This window comes from Bos grunniens, chromosome 5, assembly GCF_055505025.1.
Source record: "Bos grunniens cultivar Pamir isolate PY7600 chromosome 5, Bosgru_T2T1.0, whole genome shotgun sequence".
In the NCBI taxonomy this organism is placed as follows: domain Eukaryota; kingdom Metazoa; phylum Chordata; class Mammalia; order Artiodactyla; family Bovidae; genus Bos; species Bos grunniens.
Genome location: NC_141169.1, coordinates 62,125,100 through 62,152,138, shown reverse-complemented (window position 1 = coordinate 62,152,138; position 27,039 = coordinate 62,125,100). Strand labels below are relative to the sequence as shown.

Here is a 27,039-nt window from a genome sequence, read left to right as displayed (position 1 = left end):
CTGAAAGACTGAACAGTCTCCTAAATGATGAATGCTATGATCTGAATGTTTGCCTCCCCCCAAATTCATACATTGAAATCTTAATCCCCAAGGTGAAGGTGTTAGGAAGTAGAAGCTTTTGGAGGTGATAAGTCATGAGAGAAGAGCCCTCCTGGATAGGATTAGTGTTCTTATAAAAGAGGATTAGTGTTCTTATAAAAGAGGCCACAGAGAGATCCTTCATGTCTTCTCCCATGTTAGGACACAGCGAGAAGGTACTTTCTATGCACCAGAAAGCAGGACCATATTTGGTCCTTGATCTTGGACTTTCCATCCTCCAAAACTGTGAAAATACATCCCAGTTATTTCTAAGCCACCCCGTTATGGTATTTTGTTATAGCAGCCCAAACACTACAATAACATCACTGCCTGTAATCTAATTCACTCAAAACCATTCTCTTCACTGTGATCTGAATCATCTTTCTAAAGCTGGTTGTGTCACATTCATGTTTAAAAACACTTGACTGGCTCCTCCAAAGAGAATCCTAGTACCTCAGTATACTCCCAAGCCTCCTGATGACCTGACAGGGCCCATCACTGCAATTCACATCCTGTTTCCCCTGCTTGGCCCTGGCAGGTCCTATGCCTATTTCCAGCCTCCTGTCTTAGAGGTACATCTTCCCTCTCCACCAGGTGTTTACCCATCTGTAATCCTCAGTTCAGGACTTTTACCTCCTATTTCCTCTAGGAAGCCTTCTCAGATACTACTCTCAGATTGCAGCTAATACCCCTCTCTGCTGCCCTGTGTATATATCCCATTCCTCACTCTTAGCACGTGAGTATTCAGTTTCTATTAATATATCTGTTTTTTTTCTGCTCAATGAGTGTGCTCTTCGGTATGATTCCCAGTGCTTAGCACATAGGACATGACTACAATTCACTGAATGAATGATGAAAAAAATGAAGATGAGGGAGCAGAAGTGAGTCCTGTCAGTTGAAACATCTCTCCTGAAGCACAGTCAAGAATGGAATCTCCCATGGGAGTTGCCCAGACACGGGGATAATGCCTGAGAGTATTATCTACCACTAATCCTGAGAGAAACCCCAACAAATCAAACTTCAATTGTCGTTGTTGCCCAGTCACCAAGTTGTGTCTGATTCTTTGCAACCCCATGGACCACAGCATGCCAGGCTCCCGTCCTTCATGGTCTCCTGGAATTTGCTCAAACTCACATCCACTGAGTCAGTGATGCCATCCAACCATCTCATCCTCTGTCAATCCCCTTCTCCTCCTGCCTTCAATCTTTCCCAGCATCAGGGTCTTTTCCAATGAGAGGGCTCTTCACATCAGGTGGCCAACTACTGGAGTTTCAGCCTCAGCAACAGTCCTTCCAATGAATATTCAGGGTTGATTTCCTTTAGGATTGACCGGTTTGATCCCCTTGCTTTCCAAAGGACTCAAGAGTCTTTTCCAGCACCACAATTCAAAAGTATCAATTCTTCAGCATTCTCTGACTCCCTTCTTAGACCACAGCTTCATTGCACCAAAGAGGCTTGGGCAACTCAATGAAGCTATGAGCCATGCTGTGCAGGGCCACCCCAGATGGACAGGTCAGAGTGAAGAGTTCTGACAAAATATGGTCCACTGGAGAAGGAAATGGCAACCCACTCCAGTATTCTTGCATGGAGAACCCCATGGACAGTACAAAAAGGGATATCATATATACACACTCAGATCACCTCACACCCACACTCAGAGGATGTGCTATTCCACGTTCAAACTTACAAAGCCAAACTAGTACAAAGTGAATGTCAGTTACACTTACCTCACAAAGCTGAAGCTGGTGACCACACCTGAGTCTGCACACTTTCTAACAAGAAGAGCAGAAACAGGGCAGTCATTCCCCTCATTCCATCATCTATAGGCAAACATACATCTGTTTATTGGATAAAGTCTAAACTCTTAGCCATGTCTTACAAAGTCCTTCATGATCTAGACCACCTTCCTCTCCAGTCTTCTCTTGTACAACCTTCTTTGTGTAGGCCACATCCCAGCAGTTCCCTATTAAATTTAGGCAACTGCGTTCTTTGCTAAAGTCAATGACTTTGCTATTTAACAAGAGTTCAATAATGATAGCAATATTTAGATATCCAGATATTCTTGTTCCTTTTTTGGCAGATAAAGATTTAGTGTGTATGATCATCTTAAAAAATGAGAAATAAAATGTTCTCTCATATCACTAGTATTCAAATAATAGAGTAGGTGTCTTTTGACATAAGATGTGCTTCAAACCAAATTTTGAGAAGTTCAATTTGTCTGAATGCAAAATGAAGCATAATTGATTTTTGACATTTTAATTTTAAGTGAGCTGGTTGTCAGATTTCACTTAAAAGGGACCCACAGTATCTACACATCAAGGGCATGTCAACTATCTTCAACCATTATTGTCATTTTTCTATGTTCATAAATGTAGCCTCCTACTATAAATACTATTATTTGACATGTGCAAAGAAGGAAGAGTTATGAACCAAATTTCCAGTTTATTGCAAATATCATAAACACCATACAGAAATAATTTATAACAATTCCTACATGTTTTCCAATTATTCAACAATGGATAAAATTAGATGAAATGATATTGAACCTCTATGAAGTTTAAGCATCACACCAGGTATTGCATCTACAGAAAGTTTTCCAAAACTGCCTCTGCCTATGAGGAGAGGAACCTAGAGACAGACTATCCCAATCCTTTAAGAATTATAATGACAGGAAATTAATTTTTAGACTCATGGAAGAGAGCATGATTGTCTTTAGGTCATGGAAAAATGTCACAAAAGAGGCAACATGTGGTAAGTGTCCTGAAGGATCTGTAGGGGTTTCTCAGGCAGAGAGAATGAAGGAAGTAGTTGCCTAGATCTATGAAATGGCATGGTACTTTCTGATGCCTGAGATTGAAATATCTGGGGCAGGGTGTGCAGAGCAGCAGGAAGGATCAGGATGCCATGCCAAAGATTACATGTGGTCTTTTTCTGTGGACAATGAGACTTGCCTTTTGGGTGAGGACAACACTAATAGAAGTGTATACAACAGATAAGAATAGAGGAAGACCCAAAGTCTAATTAAGAGGCTCCTGAAATAAATCTCAGCAAAGCATGAAGAAGCTCCAAATCACAGCAGCTGGAATAAAGGTGAGCCAAAATGTTAAGTTATCTATTGCTGCATAATAAACAACCAAGAAACTCCCAATGGCATACCATGATAGGCGTTTGTTCCCAGAGATCTAAGGGTCTATTGGGCTGGATTAAGCTGTGTTTGGCTGAGCAGCTTGTTTGAGACAGCCCTGCATCTCATCTTTCTTGGGACTAGCAGCTGGCCTGGGTAGCTTTTTGTTTAGTTTTGTTTTTTAAGGCCATGTCAGGGGTACAAGAGAGCAAGTGGAAATATGTGAGAGCTCTGAAAGCCTGGGTTTGGAACTGGCACACCATCATTTCTGCTTTATTGGCCAAATCAAGCCACAAGGCCAAACCCAGTCACAAGGAGGGGAAACATATTCCACCTCTTTAGCAGAAAGAACTGCAATGTCAAAGGGCAAAGGGCAGGAATACAGCTTGGAGTTTAGGACTGGTGACAAAAATGCAACACACCACACTCTGGCCTCCAGGCCACAGTAATTCATTTTATTCCCAAATGAAATATATGCTCACCCCAACCCCAGGACTCTAAAAGTCACATTCAATCACAGCATCAGGCTGTTTAAGATTTTTAATCTGCACTGGGCTCTTCCCAGAGAAGGCAATGGCACCCCACTCCAGTACTCTTGCCTGGAAAATCTCATGGACAGAGGAGCCTGGAAGGCTACAGTCCCTGGGGTCACTAAGAGTCAGACACGACTGAGTGGCTGGTTTCACTTTCACTTTTCACTTTCATGCATTGGAGAGGGAAATGACAATCCACTCCAGTGTTCTTGCCTGGAGGATCCCAGGGATGGGGGAGCCTGGTGGGCTGCCGTCTATGGGGTCGCACAGAGTCGGACACGACTGAAGTGACTTAGCAGCAGCAGCAGGCTCTTCCCAGGTGGCACTAGTGATAAAGAACCCACCTGCCAATGCAGGAGACATAAGAGATGTTCAAATTCCTGGGTTAGGAGAATCCCCTGGAGGAGGACATGGCAACCCACTCCAGCATTTTTGCCTGGAGAATCCCATGAACAGAGGAGTCTGGCGGGCTATGGTCCATAGGGTTGCAAAGAGCTGGACATGAAGTGACTTAGCATGCATGCAGTCGATACTGTATTCAGATATGTTTCATCATAATAAAAACAATGCATTGCTCTTTGTTTAGAGAACAATAAACAGAAGAATGAGCTACTCCTGAGGTGTATATACACACAGAGAGCCTACAAACAGAGAAACTAGGACAGATCAGATCAGATCAGTCGCTCAGTCGTGTCCGACTCTTTGCGACCCCATGAATTGCAGCAAGCCAGGCCTCCCTGTCCATCACCATCTCCTGGAGTTCACTCAAACTCACGTCCATCCAGTCAGTGATGCCATCCAGCCATCTCATGCTCTGTCGTCCCCTTCTCCTCCTGCCTCCAATCTCTCCCAGCATCAGAGTCTTTTCCAGTGAGTCAACTCTTCGCATGAGTTGGCCAAAGTACTGGAGTTTCAGCTTCAGCATCATTCCTTCCAAAGAACACCCAGGACTGATCTCCTTCAGAATAGACTGGTTGGATCTCCTTGCAGTCCAAGGGACTCTCAAGAGTCTTCTCCAACACCACACTTCAAAAGCATCAGTTCTTCGGCACTCAGCCTTCTTCACAGTCCAACTCTCACATCCATACATGACCACTAAAAAAACCATAGCCTTGACTAGAACCTTTGTTGGCAAAGTAATGTCTCTGCTTTTGAATATGCTATCTAGGTTGGTCATAACTTTCCTTCCAAGGAGTAAGCGTCTTTTAATTTCATGGCTGCAGTCACCATCTGTAGTGATTTTGGAGCCCAGAAAAATAAAGTCTGACACTGTTTCCACTGTTTCCCCATCTATTTCCCATGAAGTGGTGGGTCCGGATGCCATGATCTTCGTTTTCTGAATGTTGAGCTTTAAGCCAACTTTTTCACTCTCCACTTTCATCAAGAGGCTTTTGAGTTCCTCTTCACTTTCTGCCATAAGGGTGGTGTCATCTGCATATCTGAGGTTATTGATATTTCTCCCGGCAATCTTGATTCCAGCTTGTGTTTCTTCCAGTCCAGCGTTTCTCATGATGTACTCTGCATATAAATTAAACAAACAGGGTGACAATATACAGCCTTGATGAACTCCTTTTCCTATTTGGAACCAGTCTGTTGTTCCATGTCCAGTTCTAACTGTTGCTTCCTGACTTGCATACAAATTTCCCAAGAGGCAGATCAGGTGGTCTGGTATTCCCATCTCTTTCAGAATTTTCCACAGTTTATTGTGATCCCCACAGTCAAAGGCTTTGGCATAGTCAATAAAGCAGAAATAGGTGTTTTTCTGGAACTCTCTTGCTTTTTCCATGATCCAGCGGATGTTGGCAATTTGATCTCTGGTTCCTCTGCCTTTTCTAAAACCAGCTTGTACATCAGGAAGTTCACGGTTCACATATTGCTGAAGCCTGGCTTGGAGAATTTTGAGCATTACTTTACTAGCGTGTGAGATGAGTACAATTGTGTGGTAGTTTGAGCATTCTTTGGCATTGCCTTTCTTTAGGATTGGAATGAAAACTGACCTTTTCCAGTCCTGTGGCCACTGCTGAGTTTTCCAAATTTGCTGGCATATTGAGTGCAGCACTTTCACAGCATCATCTTTCAGGATTTGAAATAGCTCAACTGGAATTCCATCACCTCCACTAGCTTTGTTCGTAGTGATGCTTTCTAAGGCCCGCTTGACTTCACATTCCAGGATGTCTGGCTCTAGGCCAGTGATCACACCATCATGATTATCTGGGTCGTGAAGATCTTTTTTGTACAGGATAACTGCAATAAACACTAGTATTTTAGAATGAGAGACTCCCAGCAGTCACTGACCCACAGCAATTCTGAAATCCAAGTGGGCCAAAGTTGCTTTATGGATGGGAAATGTTTCTTAATTAGACCTGCGTTCTGCCCCCTAGGGGTGCCTCCCAAATCCACTGTTCCCCACATTTCTGACTGCTCTTCAAGATGTCCTTCTTTTTTCTTCACTTCAGTCATTTCTGAAAAGGGCTTCGGAAGGCAGGTCATTTTGGCAACTTGAGTGACTTTCTCAGCCTACCTCCTGCATTACAAAGTTGAGGGGTTAGATAATTTTTTATATTTTTGAAAAGTCTCACTTTTTTAGTCCTAGGTGGCAGCAGTGCTTTTGCTGAATCTACCACTTAAAACACTTTGTAAATGTTTATACATTTGATAGTCTACTCAGTGAACCCGGAGAAGGCAATGGCACCCCACTCCAGTACTATTGCCTGGAAAATCCCATGGAGGGAGGAGCCTGGAAGGCTGCAGTCCATGGGTCGCTAAGAGTCAGGCACGACAGAACGACTTCACTTTCACTTTTCACTTTCATGCATTGGAGAAGGAAATGGCAACCCACTCCAGTGTTCTTGCCTGGAGAATCCCAGGGACGGGGGAGCCTGGTGGGCTGCCATCTACGGGGTCACACAGAGTTGGATACGACTTCTGCTTTATTGACTATCCAAAGCCTTTGACTGTGTGGATCACAACAAACCGTGGAAAATTCTGAAAGAGATGGGAATACCAGACCACCTGATCTGCCTCTTGAGAAATCTGTATGCAGGTCAGGAAGCAACAGTTAGAACTGGACATGAAACAACAGACTGGTTCCAAATGTAAAAGGAGTTTGTCAAGGCTGCATATTGTCACCCTGCTTATTTAACTTATATGCAGAGTACATCATGAGAAATGCTGGACTGGGAGAAACACAAGCTGGAATCAAGATTGCCAGGAGAAATATCAATAACCTCAGATATGCAGATGACACCACCCTTCTGGCACAAAGTGAAGAGGAACTCAAAAGCCTCTTGATGAAAGTCAAAGTGGAGAGTGAAAAAGTTGGCTTAAAGCTCAACATTCAGAAAACGAAGATCATAGCATCCGGTCCCATCACTTCATGGGAAATAGATGGGGAAACAGTGGAAACAGTGTCAGACTTTATTTTTCTGGGCTCCAAAATCACTACAGATGGTGACTGCAGCCATGAAATTAAAAGACTCTTACTCCTTGGTAGGAAAGTTATGACCAACCTAGATAGCATATTCAAAAGCAGAGACATTACTTTGCCAACAAAGGTTCTAGTCAAGGCTATGGTTTTTCTAGTGGTCATGTATGGATGTGAGAGTTGGACTGTGAAGAAGGCTGAGTGCCGAAGAATTGATGCTTTTGAAGTGTGGTGTCGGAGAAGACTCTTGAGAGTCCCTTGGACTGCAAGGAGATCCAACCAGTCTATTCTGAAGGAGATCGGCCCTGGGATTTCTTTGGAAGGAATGATGCTAAAGCTGAAACTCCAGTACTTTGGTCAAGAGTTGACTCACTGGAAAAGACTCTGATGCTGGGAGGGATTGGGGGCAAGAGGAGACAGGGATGACAGAGGATGAGATCGCTGGATGGCATCACTGACTTGATGGACGTGAGTCTCAGTGAACTCCGGGAGTTGGTGACGGACAGGGAGGCCTGGCTTGCTGTGATTCATGGGGTCACAAAGAGTCGGACATGACTGAGCGACTGATCTGATCTGATCTGATCTGATGTGACTTAGCAGCAGCAGCAGCAGCACTCAGTGAACCAAAAGTCATATCCACAATTATTTTCCACCCACAATTATTTTCCAGATATGCTTCTCTCTACTTAATTACTAATAAATGCATATCAGACTCATGTGAGACCATGCCTTTAAGCTTCTTAAATGTCTTTTATACCACTTGAAAAGGCATAACGCAGGTCCTAAATTTTCTTAGTATCAGCTATCTTTTGTACTATTAAAAATTATTGAAGATTCCAAACAGCTACTTTTGAAAATTCTAGAAAGTACAAGCATAAACAAGAACCCCTTTGATTAGGTGTCAAGACAGTGATGTAACCACACTGGAAAACTTCACTTTATGCTCATGAGAAAATAAGAATGAAAAAGACAATGTCTTAAGTAGCATTACAAAAATAATTTTAACCTCACAGGGCCCCAAAAGGATCTTGGAAATTCTCAGGGCTCACTAAACCACATTTTAAGAATTATTGGTCTACCAAACATTTTTTTTTTTCCTTTCAGCACTTCTAACTATAGTTTCCATAGCTACATCCTTGATTTTCCCACAAATAATCTAAGTCTGGACAGACTACCTCTTTATCTTTTTGTTTCTGTAGGATTTAAGGGCTCCAGCTAAGTATGTGGAACTTGATACATAAAACACATAAAATAATTCTTTACTAGAAATATACAGTGATTATCTACAGTATTAACTTGTCTGGCATTTTAACTTCCACTGCAAACTAATACATCTAAACCTTACTGATATAAGGTGAAAAACAGAACTTGGAAAGAAGAGTTGGAGAGAGAAAAAGTAGAGTTCTTTTCTTGCCAAGTAGGACAGTCCTGTTGAACTCCAAGAGTTTGTTTGCAACTCTGAAGGATTAAACCTTTAACATGAGAATAAACCAGAAACTTAAACTCAACTAGGAAGCACCTCAATCCCTGATTGCATTAAAGTGCCATGGGCATGTTCATTCCCCTAATTGGCTGCTTGCTACAGTGGAGGTAAAACTTCTCAGAGAGACGATAATAGCACTGAGACTCAAAGAATTCCTACAATTTTTTATGAAATCAACCACTCAATAAAGAAACATTCAAGAACAGATGGCACAATGTGATCAAAAACTGAAATAATGTAAAACAGAAACAAAAGCACAGGATATCCAGATATTAGTTATCAGACCGAGACTTGCAAATAACTAAGGGAGGAGTAAGATAGACACAGGGGATTAAGAGTTACAAACTGCTATGTATAAAATAGCATAGCTGTGTAGATCACAAAAACTGTGGAAAATTCTTCAAGAGATGAGAATACCAGACCACCTGATCTGCCTCCTGAGAAATCTTTATGCAGGTCAAGAAGCAACAGTTACAACTGGACATGGAACAACAGACTGGTTCCAAGTTGGGAAAGGAGTACATCAAGGCTGTATATTCTCACCCGGCTTATTTAACTTACATGCAGAATACATCATGCGAAATGCTGGGCTGGATGAAGCACAAGCTGGAATCAAGATTCCCGGGAGAAATATCAATAACCTCAGATAAGCAGATGACACCACCCTATGGGAGAAAGCGAAGAACTAAAGAGGCTCTTGATGAAAGTCAAAGAGGAGCATGTAAAAGCTGGCTTAAAACTCAACATTCAAAAAACTAAGATCATGGCATCCAGTCCCATCACTTCATGGCAAATAGATGGGGAAATAATGGAAACAGTGGCTGACTTTATTTTGGGGGGCTCCAAAATCACTGCAGATGGTGACTGCAGCCATGAAATTAAAAGATCTGTACTCCTTGGAAGAAAAGTTACAACCAATCTAGACAGTATATTAAAAAGCAGAGACAGCACTGTTTATAATAGCCAGGACATGGAAGCAACCTAGATGTCCATCAACAGATGAATGGATAAGAAAACTGTGGTACATATACACAATGGAGTATTACTCAGCCATTAAAAAGAATACATTTGAATCAGTTCTAATGAGGTGGATGAAACTGGAGCCTATTATACAGAGTGAAGTAAGCCAGAAAGAAAAACACCAATACAGTATACTAACGCATATATATGGAATTTAAAAAGATGGTAACAATAACCCTGTGTACAAGACAGCAAAAGAGACACTGATGTATAGAACAGTCTTTTGGACTCTGTGGGAGAGGGAGAGGGTGGGATGATTTGGGAGAATGGCATTGAAATACGTATAATATCATATATGGAACGAGTCGCCAGTCCAGGTTCGATGCACGATACTGGATGCTTGGGGCTGGTGCACTGGGACGACCCAGAGGGATGGTATGGGGAGGGAAGAGGGAGGAGGGTTCAGGATGGGGAACACATGTATACCTGTGGCGGATTCATTTCGATATTTGGCAAAACCAATACAATATTGTAAAGTTTAAAACTAAAATAAAATTTAAAAAAAGAAAAGAAAAAAAATAAAAAAGAATTCTATCTATAAAAAAAAAAAAAAAAAGCAGAGACATTACTTTGCCAACAAAGGTCCGTCTAGTTAAAGCTATGGTTTTTCCAGTAGTCATGTATGGATATGAGACCTGGACTACAAAGAAAGCTGAGCACCGAAGAATTGATGCTTTTGAACTGTGATGTTGGAGAAGACTTTTTGAAAATCCCTTGGACTGCAAGATCAAATCAGTCAATCCTAAAGGAAATCAGTCCTGAATATTCATTGGAAGGACTGATGCTGAAGCTGAAACTCCAATACTTTGGCCACCTGATGCATAGAACTGACTCATTGGAAAAGACCCTGATGCTGGGAAAGACTGAAGACAGGAGAAGGGGACAAGAGAGGATGAGATGGTTGGATGGCATCACTGACTTGATGGACAAGAGTGTGAGCAAGTTTTGGGAGTTGGTGACGGACAGGGAAGCCTGGCATGCTGTAGTCCATGGGGTCACAAAGAGTTGAACACGACTGACTGATCTGAACTGAACTGATATACAAAATAAACAAGCTACAAGGAAATACTGTATAGCACAGGGAATATAACTAATATTTTATAACTATAAATGAAGCATAATCTTTGAAAATTATGAATCACTATGTTGCACACCTGAAACACATACTATTGAAAATTAACTATATCTCAGTTAAAAAAGAAAACAAAACATTTGCAGTTGGTTTCTGATATATTTTCTTAGCATAAAGAAAATTTCTTCTATTCAGTTTACAAGATTACCATGAATCAGTAGTAACTTTTATCAGATACCTTTCTGTATCTATTGAGATGATCCTTAATGTGGTGATTTAAACTAATTGATTTGTTTAATGTTCCTGTTTTCTCAAGATAAATTCATTTTAAGTGATAAACATACATATATGTTATATACTTCACACCTTTTTTCTAGTTTTGTTTCAGTATAGTTTACCAAAAAAATTCATTTAAATTAAAAAAAACTAAAATCAATATACTTAATTAGGAGATTTCACTGAGAATTAGAAACTATAAAAAATAACAAAATGGAAATTCTAGGATGAAAAATAAAATAGATGATATTAAATACTTACCAGATTAGGTTAATGCTAAATTAGGCATAGCTGAAGAGAAAAATAGTTTCTGCTCAAATTTTTATTATTACATTGAATTGGAAAATCAATATGGGAAAAACTGATATTTAACAATGTTGAGCCTTTCAGTCTATGAACCTGGCATATCATTTACTTAGGTTTACCTTCTCTAAGTACTGTTTTGTAGAATTCAGAGTACAGGTCATACATAACTTTTATCAAATTTATACCTAAGTAGCACATCTCTGTCAGAGAAGGCAATGGCACCCCACTCTTGCCTGGAAAGTCCCATGGACAGAGGAGCTGGGTGGGCTGTATATCTATGGGGTCACTAAGAGTCGGACACGACTGAGCAACTTCCCTTTCACGCATTGGAGAAGGAAATGGCAACCCACTCCAGTGTTCTTGCCTGGAGAATCCCAGGGACAGTGGAGCCTGGTGGGCTGCCGTCTATGGGGTCGCACAGAGTCGGACATGAATGACTGAAGCAACTTAGCAGCAGCAGCAGCAGCACATCTCTGTAGTGATGTCACTTCTTTCATTCCTGATACTGGTAATCTATGGTTGTTTGTTTGTTTCTCAGCTGGTTAGCTAAAGGTTTGACCTTAAAGCACTAGCTTTTACTTTCACTGATTTCCTCAACTGACTTTTGCTTTGTATTCTCTAATCTTTTTTCATTTGCTTCTTTGGGGGTTTTACTTGCTGTTTCTCTAACTTAAGGTGGAAGCTGAAGCTATTGAGCCCTTTCTTTTTCTAATACAGATATTTAATGATATAAACTTCCCTGTAAGTACTGCTTTAGCTGATTCCCACAAAATATGATAATTTGCTTTCATTTCCATTCAGTTCATGTACTAATTTTTTACTTCAACTTTTTGTATTTAAACTATTTGTATCTTCATATTTAAAGTGGATTTCATCTATTTCGTATACAGCTGGATAAAAAAATTCAATTTCATAAGGGTAGTTGATAATTTATACTTAATGTAATTATTGATATTGCTGCTTAAATCTACCATTTTACTGTTTATTTTCTATTGTCCCATTTATTCTTTGCCCCTTGTTCTTTGCTTTTTTGGGTTTTTTGATGGCTACATTTCATCATCTTTGTTGATTTACTAACTAGAACTGTTCTGCGTTTGTGGTTGCTCTGGGGTTTACAGGGCACATTCTCAGCTCGTAGCATCCTACTTTTTGGTAGTACTCTGCCCCACAGTTAAGGAACCTTAGAGTGGTGTGCTTTCATTTCCCTCCTCCCACCCTTGAAGACAGATACGCTTGTCAGACATTTCATTTTACATATGTTACCACATAATTCATTGTTATTATTTTTGTTTTAAATAGTCTGCTACCCTTTAAAGATAATTTAAAATAAGGGGGGGAAAGGTCTTATATTTGTTCACATATTTACCATTTTTGTTGTTCTTCATTCCTTTGCATAGAAGCAGATTTCTATCTGGTACTTTCAATGTTTCCTGTAGGGCAAAAGTTAGCTTGTGATAAATTCTTTCAACCTTTCTAGGTCTGAAGAAGTTTTAATTTTCATTTTTAAAGATATTTTCTCTAGGTAAATAATTCCAAGTTTATTTTTAAAAATTCAGTATTTGAAAACCATTTCAAGTATTTTGTGTCTTTTTAAAATTTAGTTGCATTGTGTAAATCTAATCTCCTATTATTCTATTTTGGCTATAGGCTAAAATTCAATTTTTGATTTCCCATTTTTACCATTTAAAATTTAACTTTTTTTACTTACTTAGCTTTTAAATTCCATGACAAAAACTGTTTCATCTGTATGCATAAGGTTACCAAAATTATTTTATTTATCTAACTTCTTTTAATATACATTATGTGCATTTATAGAAAAAGGCAATAGGAAAATATTAACAGATAATGCAAAACACACTTTTATGTCTTCTAAATCTGTTTGATAATGATATGACAAAATTTGTGACAAGCCACAATGCTTTCATTACCTGTCAGGAAAAAAAGATTAGCATCCCTTTATGCTTTGTGTGCTAAGTCACTTCAGTGTCTCCAACTCTCTGCAACCCTATGGATTGCCATCTGCCAGGCTCCTCTGTCCATGGGATTCTCCAGGCAAGAATACTGCAGTGCGTTGCCATGCCCTCCTCCAGGGGATCTTCCTGCCTCATGGATTGAACCTGGATCTCATGTTTCCTGTACTGGGAGTGGGGTTCTTTACCACTGGTGCCACCTGGGAAGCTCCCTTATGCTTTAATACAAATGTATTCCACTAAGACAAAGTAATTTATTTCTTGAAGTAATTATTAGTATTTTACACTTACTAAATACATCCTTTTCATACTCTTCATGGGGTTCTCAAGGCAAGAATACTGACTGGTTTGCCATTCCCTTCTCCAGTGGACCACATTCTGTCAGACCTCTCCACCATGACCCACCTGTCTTGGGTGGGCCCACAGGACATGGCTTAGATTCATTGATTAGACAAGGCTGTGGTCCTAGTGTGATTAGATTGACTAGTTTTCTGTGATTATGGTTTCAGTGTGTATGCCCTCTATGCCCTCTTGCAACACCTTCCATCTTACTTGGGTTTCTCTTACCTTGGACGTGGGGTATCTCTTCACAGCTGCTCCAGCAAAGCACACCCACTGCTCCTTACCTAGGATGAGGGGTATCTCCTCACTGCTGTCCCTCCTGACCTTGAACGTGGAGTAGTTCCTCTAGGCCCTCCTGTGCCCACACAGAAATAGAGGAAAACAACAGAATGGGAAAGACTAGAGATCTCTTCAAGAAAATTAGAAATACCAAGGGAACATTTCATACAAAGATGGGCTTGATAAAGGACAGAAATGGTATGGACCTAACAGAAGCAGAAGATATTTAGAAGAGGTGGCAAGAATACACAGAACTGTACAAAAAATATCTTCATGACCAAGATAACCATGATGGTATGATCACTCACCTACAGCCAGACATCCTGGAATGTGAAGTCAAGTGGGCCTTAGAAAGCATCACTATGAACAAAGCTAGTGGAGGTGATGGAATTCCAGTGGAGCTATTTCAAATCCTGAAAGATGATGCTGTGAAAGTGCTGCACTCAATATGCCAGCAAATTTGGAAAACTCAGCAGTGGCCACAGGACTGGAAAAGGTCAGTTTTCATTCCAATCCTAAAGAAAGGCAATGCCAAAGAATGCTCAAACTACCACACAACTGCACTCATCTCACACGCTAGTAAAGTAATGCTCAAAATTCTCCAAGCCAGGCTTCAACAATATGTGAACCGTGAACTTCCTGATGTTCAAGCTGGTTTTAGAAAAGGAAGAGGAACCAGAGATCAAATTGCCAACATCCGCTGGATCATGGAAAAAGCAAGAGAGTTCCAGAAAAACACCTATTTCTGCTTTATTGACTATGCCAAAGCCTTTGACTGTGGGGATCACAATAAACTGTGGAAAATTCTGAAAGAGATGGGAATACCAGACCACCTGACCTGCCTCTTGAGAAACCTGTATGCAGGTCAGGAAGCAATAGTTAGAACTGGACATGGAACAACAGACTGGTTCCAAATAGGAAAAGGAGTACGTCAAGGCTGTATATTGTCACCCTGCTTATTTAACTTATATGCAGAGTACATCATGAGAAATGCTGGGCTGGAAGCAGCACAAGCTGGAATCAAGATTGCCAGGAGAAATATCAATAACCTCAGATATGCAGATGACACCACCCTTATGGCAGAAAGTGAAGAGGAACTAAAAAGCCTCTTGATGAAACTGAAAGAGGAGAGTGAAAAAGTTGGCTTAAAGCTCAACATTCAGAAAACAAAGATCATGGCATCTGGTCCCATCACTTCATGGGAAGGAACAGTGGAAACAGTGTCAGACTTTATTTTTCTGGGCTCCAAAATCACTACAGATGGTGACTGCAGCCATGAAATTAAAAGAAGCTTACTCCTTGGAAGGAAAGTTATGACCAACCTAAACAGCATATTCAAAAGCAGAGACATTACTTTGCCAACAAAGGTCCGTCTAGTCAAGGCTATGGTTTTTCCAGTGGTCATGTATGGATGTGAGAGTTGGACTGTGAAGAAAGCTGAGCGACAAAGGATTGATGCTTTTGAACTGTGGTGTTGGAGAAGACTCTTGAGAGTCCCTTGGACTGCAAGGAGATCCAACCAGTCCATTCTGAAGGAGATCAGCCCTGGGTGTTCTTTGGAAGGAATGATGCTAAAGCTGAAACCCCAGTACTTTGGCCACCTCATACGAAGAGTTGACTCACTGGAAAAGACTCTGATGCTGGGAGGGATTGGGGGCAGGAGAAGGGGACGACAGAGGATGAGACGGCTGGATGGCATCACCGATTAGATAGACGTGAGTCTGAGTGAACTCCGGGAGTTGGTGATGGATAGGGAGGCCTGGCATGCTGCTATTCATGGGGTCACAAAGAGTCGGACACAACTGAGAGACTGAACTGAACTGAACTGAACTGTAATATATCCTTAAAATCTTTCATCACCTGGAAGGAAAAAGTTAGTAATCCAGCTAGACTTCTTTTTTATTTTAGTAAATACTTTCATCTCAAAAGTTAAAATTGAGCAGGAGTGCTATATACAAGGTATAGTTTAAATCTTTGGGACAAGAGACTACAAGAGGTAAATAAGCCAGCTGCCCTCTTAATCTTATACCACTAAAAATGTAGATCACACCATGCAATATTCACATATTGTCAAAGAGGTGTATATTCTTTTGACAATTAACCTTACTGTTTTTTTTTTTTAATTTTTATTTATTTTATAGTGGGTCAATAATATAAAAATATTACACACAGCACAAAAAAGAATTAAAGAAAGTTAATGATATAAACCACAGAACAAAATAAACCACACCTCATTTAGGAGAAGAAAAAAATGGACTAATACTGTAATACTTAGGATAATATGAAATTTTCACTAATTATTAAGTGGAATTATATTGACTGAAACATTATAGTATAAATTTTATGCTGTTAATTAATGAGATAATCACCAGATATGCAGTTCTGGTTGAGTCTTATAAACCCTTAAAAGTTTTCATAGGTAAAGTTAACTACAAAAAAATATCAACCAGAGTAGAGACCAGTTAGAAGTATAGAAAAGTAATGCAATAGATATAATGTGATCTGTGCAATTCAAAATCTGAAAATTTTCTTATCAAATGTACAAGTAATAAATAATAGTTATACTTGACTTCACCAAGTTAACAAAATAATTACTAACCAACTTTGTGTTTTATTAGTCAATTGCTTAGAAACACAAAACACCAATTAAACTTATGTTCTCCATAAAAATAGAAGGTATATCAAACTCTTTAATCATTAAACATCCAAAAAAATTTGGAAGGCAACTGTCAACCAAAAATATTATGTTTAGAAAGGATGATTAAAAAACATACATAACCTATTTTTTTGCACAATTTTTTCATGAAAAAGGGCACTTAGTGTATAGCTAAAGCTTTCATAAAATAAAGATTCTGCTGGCTTTCCTCTCAGGCAGATGACATAGTGTACAGTTTTTAATATAAAAATATAAATATATTTGACAGAAAAGATGAAATAGTGATTGGTATAAAATCCCATCACCCTTTTACTGAAAAAAATTTTTTCTCCCAGAGGTTATGAAAACAATACTGATTTCATGTAGTTCTGTGTGTCAGAACCTTCCCAAATTACAAAACATCAAAGTATTCACTGAAATTTCAAAAGTGTGCCCGCAGTCTTTTGTTTTCTTCTCGTAGTCTTTCAATTTCTGCCACTAAACCTTCATTCACTGAGTATCTTTCCAACAAAGAGTGCATTTCATTCTAGAAAAGGGGAAAAAAATTTTTTTTAATTACTGGCATTTTACATTTATTTGACACTGCTTTACGCATTTTCAGCTATCATTTTTCTCATGTTCAATTAACTGAGTAATTTTTTTTTTCAATTTAACCACCCTTACTACTTTGCTAATATAAATGAAAGAGCACTGGTAAAATTTACATATTTGGAAAGCTTACATTTCCACATTTGGAAAGGTTTTTGCTTACTTACTGCCAAAAAAAAAAAAAAATAGCTGTGAAAAAGTAGCCTTAACTATCATAGGTTATAAAGAAGGGTGACTAGTTAAAATCTATTTTATTTACTAAATTTCTAAAACACTCTTTTATTTCTTAGCAATTAGATATAACTAAGTAAGAATACGTCACCCTTTCATGGACTTTTTAGATCCACTGCTATGCTCACTTACAATAAAACATGTCAATACATACCAGTTGCATATGAAACTGTTTAATCATCTCCACTTGTAAATTCACAATGTCCCTATGGCATGCTTCTCTAGGGGAGAACATACAATATTTATTAGAATTAGAACAGTTTTACCAATTCTAGAATCACTCAAGAAAATGACTATACTCTTATTATTTCACATTACTATTAACAATTATTATAATAACAGTAAAAATGCCAGGGCACCTAGTATTTATGTACTATGTGCTAGGCTCTGTGTCTTGTACTTCAGATGTAAGAACTCATTTAATCTTAACAACTAGGTAGAATTACTACCTCTATTTTACCCATGTAGCTGAGTCACAGAGAAGTTGTAACTCAACCAAAGTCACACAACTAGTATATGTTCGAGCTAGGATATAAACTCGGCTGTCTACCTCCGGAACTCTCATTACACTACATTCCTTAATACAGAAATCATCATTAAGGAAAGACACAGGTTTATATTACAAGGAAATACAGACAATGCTCTAGGTTACAATGTTTAACTATTACCAATGTTTAAGCTATTAAAAAAAAAAAAAAAACTTCCAGCAGAAAGCAAAGAGCCTATTTATAACAGAGGTTTATTCAATAAAACGCAATTAAGTCATGCCTGCAAAACCATGAGTGGGAATTCCAAGGTGACCCAGTGGTCAGGACTCTGGGCTTTCATGTCCATGGCTAGGGTTCAATCCCTGGTTGGGGAACTAAGATCCCACAAGCCATGTGGCATGGCCAAAAAGAAAGAGAACGCATAAAAGTTATGAAATAATAAAAGGAATATCTGTGTGTCACCTGCCACAGAAATTATGGGCTAGAACATAAAGAAAATCACAGAAGCTTCCTGTGGTGCTCCTCACTTAACTCTTGAGAGAAGTCCAAGAAAGAAGTCACTACTCTCTCAAATTTGTTTGAGCAAAGATATGTTTTTTAAAATATATATATATATATGTATTTATATATTTTTACATAACATAGAATCTGTAGTCAATGTATTTTTGTTATGCTTACTTTTGAGCATTATAAAAAGGGTACCATATCCTATGTAGCCTTTAGTGTACAGTTAAAAATAATCCAGTATCATGCTTTCAAGGTCATATTCTATTTATCTATAATTCATTGATCTGTACTAGTGTATATTCTTCTGTCAAATTGAACTGTTTTTAAGTGTTTATTATTAAAATGTTGCTATAAACAATAATGTATATGTCTTCCAACCCACATGTGCCAATTTCTGTAGATAATATATCCAAGATGTGCTGAGTCACAGGTATGATCGAAAGGTACAGTGTTCAAACTTACAAAATAATAGAAATTATTTTACGAAGTGGTAGTATTAATGGACATGCTCATCATCAGAATAAAGAGTTCCTCTAGCTCTACATCCACACCAAGACTTGGTGTTGCCAGACTTTTTACAAATGTGTTTCCATATACTGGGTGTGAAATGGTAACCAATTGCATTTTCAGTTCTCTGGTTAATTTTCAGGGTTGAGCAACTTTCCTTATGTTCATACTATTCTTCAGTGAAATGCTTGTCTGTGTCTTTAAACTATTGTTCTATTCAATGTCTTTTTAAAAGAAATTATTCATAACAGTTCTTTATATAATCTGATTCTCTATTGGTTATATGAGTACTGCAGATATCCTTCAGAGAAGGCAACGGCACCCCACTCCAGTACTCTTGCCTGGAAAATCCCATGGATGGAGGAGCCTGGAAGGCTGCAGTCCATGGGGTCGCTAAGAGTCGGACACGGCTGAGCGACTTCACTTTCACTTTTCACTTTCATGCACTGGAGAAGGAAATAGCAACCCACTCCAGTGTTCTTGCCTGGAGAATCCCAGGGATGGGGGAGCCTGGTGGGCTGCAGTCTATGGGGTCACACAGAGTCGGACACGATTGAAGTGACTTAGCAGCAGATACCTTTTGTCTTTTCATTTTATTAATGGTGTCCTGGATGAACACTTCCTACTGACATTCTCAAATTTACTAACCTAATATTAATGTAAATTTACCAATCTATTTTTATAGGTAGTGTACCCTCTTATATTTAAGTAACTTTCTAAACCCGAAATCATATATAAATTCTTCTACAATGCCTAAACTTTTTCCATTTCTATTTAAACTTTTACTCTGTATGGAACTGATTTTTTAAATAAATGGAACAGGGATCTATACATTTCCTCTGTGATATATCACATTTCCACATATATGTATATATGGGATACATATATGCTTCTTCGGGATACATTTGATTGCTTTGAAAAATCTGTCCACTCTGTGCTAATGCTACACTGTTTTAATTATAGCTTATCTATCTGACAAACTAGTCCCCTTCAACCTTATTCTTCTCTGGTGCCTTGGTTATTTCCAGATCTTCCATGTTTCATATACATTTTGGAATTATCATCTTATTCCAAAAAACCCAGCTGGTATTTGATTGGAATTGTATTCAACCTTGTAGACCAATTTAAAAGAACTGATAGCTTCACAGTATCTTCCCATGTATTTGTTAGTGCTTTCTAATACATTTTTGAGTTAAATAATGGAGTAGCCATCATGGTCAACAAAAGAGTCCGAAATGCAGTACTTGGATGCAATCTCAAAAACGACAGAATGATCTCTGTTTGTTTCCAAGACAATCCATTCAATATCACGGTAATCCAAGTCTATGCCCCAACCAGTAACACTGAAGAAGCTGAAGTTGAACGGTGCTATGAAGACCTACAAGACCTTTTGGAACTAACACCCAAAAAAGATGTCCTTTTCATTACAGGGGACTGGAATGCAAAAGTAGGAAGTCAAGAAACACCTGGAGTAACAGGCAAGTTTGGCCTTGGAATAAGCAATGAAGCAGGGCAAAGACTAATAGAGTTTTGCCAAGAAAATGCACTGGTCACAGCAAACACCGTCTTCCAACAACACAAGAGAAGACTCTACACATGGACATCACCAGATGGTCAACACTGAAATCAGATTGATTATATTCTTTGCAGCCAAAGATGGAGAAGCTCTACATAGCAAAAACAAGACCGGGAGATGACTGTGCCTCCGATCATGAACTCCTTATTGCCATATTCAGACTTAAATTGAAGAAAGTAGGAAAAACCACTAGACCATTCAGGTATGACCTAAATCAAATCCTTTATGATTATACAGTGGAAGTGAGAGATAGATTTAAGGGACTAGATCTGATAGACAGAGTGCCTGATGAATTATGGAATGAGGTTCGTGACATTGTACAGGAGACAGGGATCAAGACCATCCCCATGGAAAAGAAATGCAAAAAAGCAAAATGGCTGTCTGGGGAGCCCTTACAAATAGCTGTGAAAAGGAGAAAAGCGAAAAGCAAAGGAGATAAGGAAAGATATAAGCATCTGAATGCAGAGTTCCAAAGAATACCAAGAAGAGATAAAAGCCTTCCTCAGCAGTCAATGCGAAGAAATAGAGGAAAACAACAGAATGGGAAAGACTAGAGATCTCTTCAAGAAAATTAGAGATACCAAGGGAACATTTCATACAAAGATGGGCTTGATAAAGGACAGAAATGGTATGAACCTAACAGAAGCAGAAGATATTAAGAAGATGTGGCAAGAATACACAGAAGAATTGTACAATAAAGATCTTCATGACCAAGATAATCACAATGGTATGATCACTCATCTAGAGCCAGACATCCTGGAAGGTGAAGTGAAGCGGGCCTTAGAAAGCATCTCTACAAACAAAGCTAGTGGAGGTGATGGCATTCCAGTTGAGCTATTTCAAATCCTGAAAGATGATGCTGTGAAAGTGCTGCACTCAATATGCCAGCAAATTTGGAAAACTCCACAGTGGCCACACACTGGAAAAGGTCAGTTTTCATTCCAATCCCAAAGAAAGGCAATGCCAAAGAATGCTCAAACTACTGCACAATTGCACTCATCTCACTTGTTAGTAAAGTAATGCTCAAAATTCTCCAAGCCAGGCTTCAGCAATACGTGAACCGTGAACTTCCTGATGTTCAAGCTGGTTTTAGAAAAGGCACAGGAACTAGAGATAAAATTGCCAACATCTGCTGGATCATCGAAAAAGCAAGAGAGTTCCAGAAAAACATCTACTTCTGCTTTATTGACTATGCCAAAGCCTTTGACTGTGTGGATCACAACAGACTGTGGAAAAGTCTGAAAGAGATGGGAATAACAGACCACCTGACCTGCCTCTTGAGAAACCTATATGCAGGACAGGAAGCAACAGTTAGAACTGGACATGGAACAACAGACTGATTCCAAATAGAAAAAGGAGTACGTCAAGGCTGTATATTGTCACCTAACTTATATGCAGAGTACATTATGAGAAACGCTGGGCTGGAAGAAGCACAAGCTGGAATCAAGATTGCCGGGAGAAATATCAATAACCTCAGGTATTCTGATGACACCACCCTTATGGCAGAAAGTGAAGAGGAACTAAAAAGCCTCTTGATGAAAGTGAAAGAGGAGAGTGAAAAAGTTGGCTTAAAGCTCAACATTCAGAAAACAAAGATCATGGCATCTGCTCCCATCACTTCATGGGAAATAGATGGGGAAACAGTGGAAACAGTGTCAGACTTTATTTTTCTGGGCTCCAAAATCACTGCAGATGGTGACTGCAGCCATGAAATTAAAAGATGCTTACTCCTTGGAAGGAAAGTTATGACCAACCTAGATAGCGTATTCAAAAGCAGAGACATTACTTTGCCAACAAAGGTCCGTCTAGTCAAGGTATGGTTTTTCCTGTGGTCATGTATGGATGTGAGAGTTGGACTGTGAAGAAAGCTGAGCGCCGAAGAACTGATGCTTTTGAACTGTGGTGTTGGAGAAGACTCCTGAGAGTCCCTTGGACTGCAAGGAGATCCAACCAGTCCATTCTAAAGGAGATCAGCCCTGGGTGTTCTTTGGAAGGAATGATGCTAAAGCTGAAATTCCAGTACTTTGGCCACCTCATGCGAAGAGTTGACTCACTGGAAAAGACTCTGATGCTGGGAGGAATTGGGGGCAGGAGGAGAAGGGGACGACAGAGGATGAGATGGCTGGATGGCATCACTGACTTGACGGACGTGAGTCTCAGTGAAATCAGGGAGTTGGTGATGGACAGGGAGACCTGGCGTGCTGCAATTCATGGGGTCGCAAAGAGTCGGACATGACTGAGCAACTGAACTGAACTGAATACATTTTTAAATGTTTTTCTATACAGATCTTTACCATCCTTAGATATCCTCCCAAGAATCTTATTTTTTCTATCGCAACAATTACAAGTACTTTTTAAAAAGTTTCTCTTCTGTTTTTAACTATGACAAATGCTGTATTGAAAACACAAAGTAACAAAAACAAGAAGTGAAGGCATCATAGAACCACTAAGGTAACCAGGGCTGGTAGCTTTACAGTCTTGTAAACAAGGGGATCTACTAGGTAAGCTTCACAACTACCTCTGTTCACCTCTGGGGGATGAGCTGATTCCACAGTACGGGGAAAAGAGACGGGGAGGAAAGCAGTGGCCCAGAGTCTGAGACAGTCTCACTGGGTTGGGGAGTATTAGAATTCAGAACTCCCAAGGCAGCCAGAGCTGCAAGGTTTCTGGGAAGGGGGTATCAGTAGAAAATAAACCTGAAACTGTGCAGTCTCCCCTCAAGACATCTTTGACTCCTAAGCTGTGCCTGTACTGAAGTTAGATGGCAGGAAACCAAACATAAAGTGGCCGCTAAAGAGGAGGAAAGGATCTGGGAGGCCTTGTGATGCTTTAGAATTGGAGGTTTAAAGCTCAGAACCCACCAAGACAAAAAACCAGAAACAAACTAAAAACCCAGGAAGTGATTTGCTTGCTAGAGGAAACTTAAATCTTGAAAGACAACAGAAGTAAACCTGCAGGCTTCTGCTTAGGATGTAAGCTCTCCAACTCTAATAATGAGCAGCAGCCAGATAACCTATAAAATCACACATTTCAAAATAAATTCAACTTTGAGTACAAAGAAATCTAAGTGAATTTAAATCCAGAAAATGGTGAGTCCCTCCAGAAGAAGAGAGACCCACAATTGTTTTCATCCTTGACAAGAGCAGTGTGTGAAGAAAGCTGCCACTGACAGGGTAAAGAGAACTAGATGAAACTTCTCTAGATTTTTAAAGGCCAAGTGAAGACTGCCACAAGCTTAGAATCCCAAGGGAATCCCAGCCAAATGTAAAGTCTCCATTCACTCAACAACTTTTCACCATAGGCCTTCACTGAATGCTCTGTAAAAATTAGGGGCAAAGCAGGAGGGCTCAGAGACAGTGCCCCTGGGGCACAGATGCACAGAGCCTGGTGAAGACTTAGGGCAGCAGAGGAGAACCCCTGAAGCATGAAGGCCGTCACGGAAAAGGCGGCCTCCAGGCTGAGGGGGAACAGCTAGCAGACAGCCCCATCTGTAGCTTGTTCTAAGTAAGGTCTGGCTGGCAAGACCTACTAAAGGCTGAAGTAAGAGCAACTGAATTTACAGAAATCCTCTGAGTCATTCCGGGTCCTCACCAGGTTTCTAAGCAGAGGCTGCCTATGGGTGGCGGAGGGGAAGAAGAGTGGAGAGGGGCCCCTAGCCGCCCTCACTCCCTAGGTACAGGCACACAACGCAAGCTGAAAGCTGAAGGCAGGACAGTGATTTCTTTCTAAATTTGCCCCAATGTAACTGCTCCCTTTCTGTGTTTTCAACAACTGTTTTGTTCCACATTATATTACAGCTGTATCCAGACAATTCTGCTATTTTTTTCCCCACAGACACATTCCTGAAATAGCTCATATTTTTAAAAACTATGTATGGAAAATAATAGGACCAGATTTTTTTAAATGTGGTATGTGCATATAACAGAATATTCAGCCTTAAAACAGAAAGAAATTGTGACATGTGACAACACGCATGAACCTGGAGGACACAATGCTAACTAAGTGAAATAAGCCAGACACAGAAACACAAATACTGCATAATCCCGTGTGCATGAGATGTCTAATAAAATAGTCATGAGATATCGAATAAAACTCATGGAAGCAAGGAACAGGATGATGGGTGTTGGGGCTGGGGAGAAGGGGAAACAGAGAGATGCTAATTGAGGAACAGAAAATTTCAGTTTCACAAAATGAGTAAGTTCAAGAGGCCTGCTGTGCAACACTGTGTCTACAGTTAACAATACCATTATGCTATACACTTGAAGTTCCAAGAGAGTAGATCTCATAGCAAGTATTCTTACCATAACACTGAAAAAAAAAAAGAAAAGAACACAATTTAAAGGAAAAGAACTCTGGAAGATCACTCAAAATCTATACAAACTTTGCAACCAGAGTGCTAACAGAAACAATTAAATCCTAATAAAAATACTAGCACAGCTTAAATATTGAATAATCAAAGATTTTACCCTAAAAAAAAGTGAGGGTTACTTGATAAAAGGGGAAAGAAGATAAGAGAAAGGACTGGGGCTCTCAAGCATGAAGGCAAAAATAAAATGCCCAAAGATGAGGAAAAAAATCACAAAATAAGCACTTCTTAACACACAGCACATAGCCAAATCAAGTTAAGAGGAAGGGAAGAGAAAGAGATGGACATAGACAGGTGGCTTGCAGCCTTTACCTGTGTTCATGTTCTTTGTTTTGACAGCTGTTACACAAACCAAGAAAACTTCCTCATCATACTATCATCGCTGCCCTATTTACAAATGAGTTACTTCACATCAAAGAAACACACATCACAGCAGGACACACTATACCTGTCTTAATTAAACTATAATGTCTTTGTGGGCAGATCACCTGTTTTTGTATCCTCAGTACCAATACATACGAGGCACATTATAAATGTCAAAATGATACAAGAAAATGAACAACCCAATCAAAAAGTGGGCAAAAGAACTAAATAGACATTTCTCCAAAGAAGACGTACAGATGGCTAATAAACACATGAAAAGATGCTCAACATCATTCATTATCATGGAAATGCAAATCAAAACCACAATGAGGTATCATCTCACGCCGGTCAGAATGGCTGCTATCAAAGTCTACAAACAATAAATATTGGAGAGGGTATGGAGAAAAGGGAACCCTCTTACACTGTTGGTGGGAATGCAAATTAGTACAGCCACTATGGGGAACAATGTGGAGATTTCCTTAAAAAAACTGGAAACAGAACTGCCATACGACCCAGCAATCCCACTGCTAGGCATACACAATGAGGAAACCAGAATTGAAAGAGACACATGTACCCCAATGTTCATCGCAGCACTGTTTACAATAGCCTGGACATGGAAGCAACCTAGATGTCCATCAGCAGATGAAAGGATAAGGAAGCTGTGGTACATATACACAATGGAATATTACTCAGCTATAAAAAGGAACACATTTAAGTCCATTCTGATGAGGTGGATGAAACTGGAGCCTATTATACAGAGTGAAGAAAGAGAAACACCAATACAGTATATTAACACATATATGTGGAATTCAGAAAGACTGTAACGATGACCCTATATGCAAGATAGCAAAAGAGACACAGATATAAAGAACAGACTTTTGGACTATGTGGGAGAAGGCGAGGATGGGATGATTTGAGAGAAAACCATTGAAACATGTATAGTACCATATGTAAAATGGATGACCAGTGCAAGTTTGATGCATGAAGCAGGGTACTCAAAGCCAGTGATCTGGGACAACCCAGAGGGATGGAGTAGGGAGGAAGGTGGGAGGGGGGTTCAGGATGGGGGGACACATGTGCACCCGTGGCTGATTCATGTTGCTGCTGCTGCTGCTGTCACTTCAGTTATGTCTGACTCTGTGTGACCCCATAGACGGCAGCCCACGAGGCAGCCCCTGGGATCCCTGGGATTCTCCAGGCAAGAATACTGGAGTGGGTTGTCTCCAATGTATGCATCTATGCTAAGTCGCTTCAGTTGTGTCTGACTCTGTGTGACCCCATGGACAGCAGCCCACCAGGCTCCTCTGTCCACGGAATTCTCTAGGCAAGAGTACTAGACTGGGTTGCCATTTCCTTCTCCAGGATTCATGTATGGCAAAAACTACCATGATAGTGTAAAGTAATTATCCTCCCATTTAAATTAATAAATTAATTAATTAAAAAAGTCAAATTGATTATTTTTCTTTAGAAATATATTTAACATTTAATTTTTTTTTCAAAACATTTTTAACATTAAAAAGAAACATGTAACAACAAAAACTGCACATCTTCTCCAACATTCTTGCTCATGATATCCCAAATCTGAGCAAGAGTACTAAGTAAGTAAAGGTCAGAAAGGGAAAAAAAAACGCAAAAAGATTCTGATAATTGAAAAGAGCTTTCAAAATATATTGAGAAGACACGTAAAAGGAACTAACATTCTAGAACATTCTTACAATGTTCAAAATTCAGAATGAGAAGACAAGGACAGATCCAGGCAAGAACTTTTAAAAATTCTGTGTTAATGTTCTCTGTGTGTGTTAGTTGCTCAGTTGAGTCCAACTCTCTGTGATCCCATCAACTGTAGCCCA

The 27,039-nt window shown here is 39.6% G+C and overlaps 1 protein-coding gene across 3 annotated transcripts in view; it reads right to left on the bottom strand.

The window, feature by feature from the left end:
- Positions 1 to 16,016: 16,016 nt before the first annotated feature.
- Positions 16,017 to 27,039, bottom strand: part of NEDD1 (NEDD1 gamma-tubulin ring complex targeting factor) — a 52,067-nt gene continuing 41,044 nt past the window's right edge. For all 3 annotated transcript variants that reach the window (XM_086400816.1, XM_086400815.1, XM_086400817.1), the window contains 2 exons: positions 17,537 to 17,603; positions 16,017 to 17,089 (listed from right to left, as the gene is read on the bottom strand). In XM_086400816.1, the coding sequence (XP_086256942.1) occupies positions 16,985 to 17,089; positions 17,537 to 17,603 (172 nt within the window). In that variant the 3' untranslated portion in view covers positions 16,017 to 16,984. The remainder of the gene's footprint in view (positions 17,090 to 17,536; positions 17,604 to 27,039) is intronic.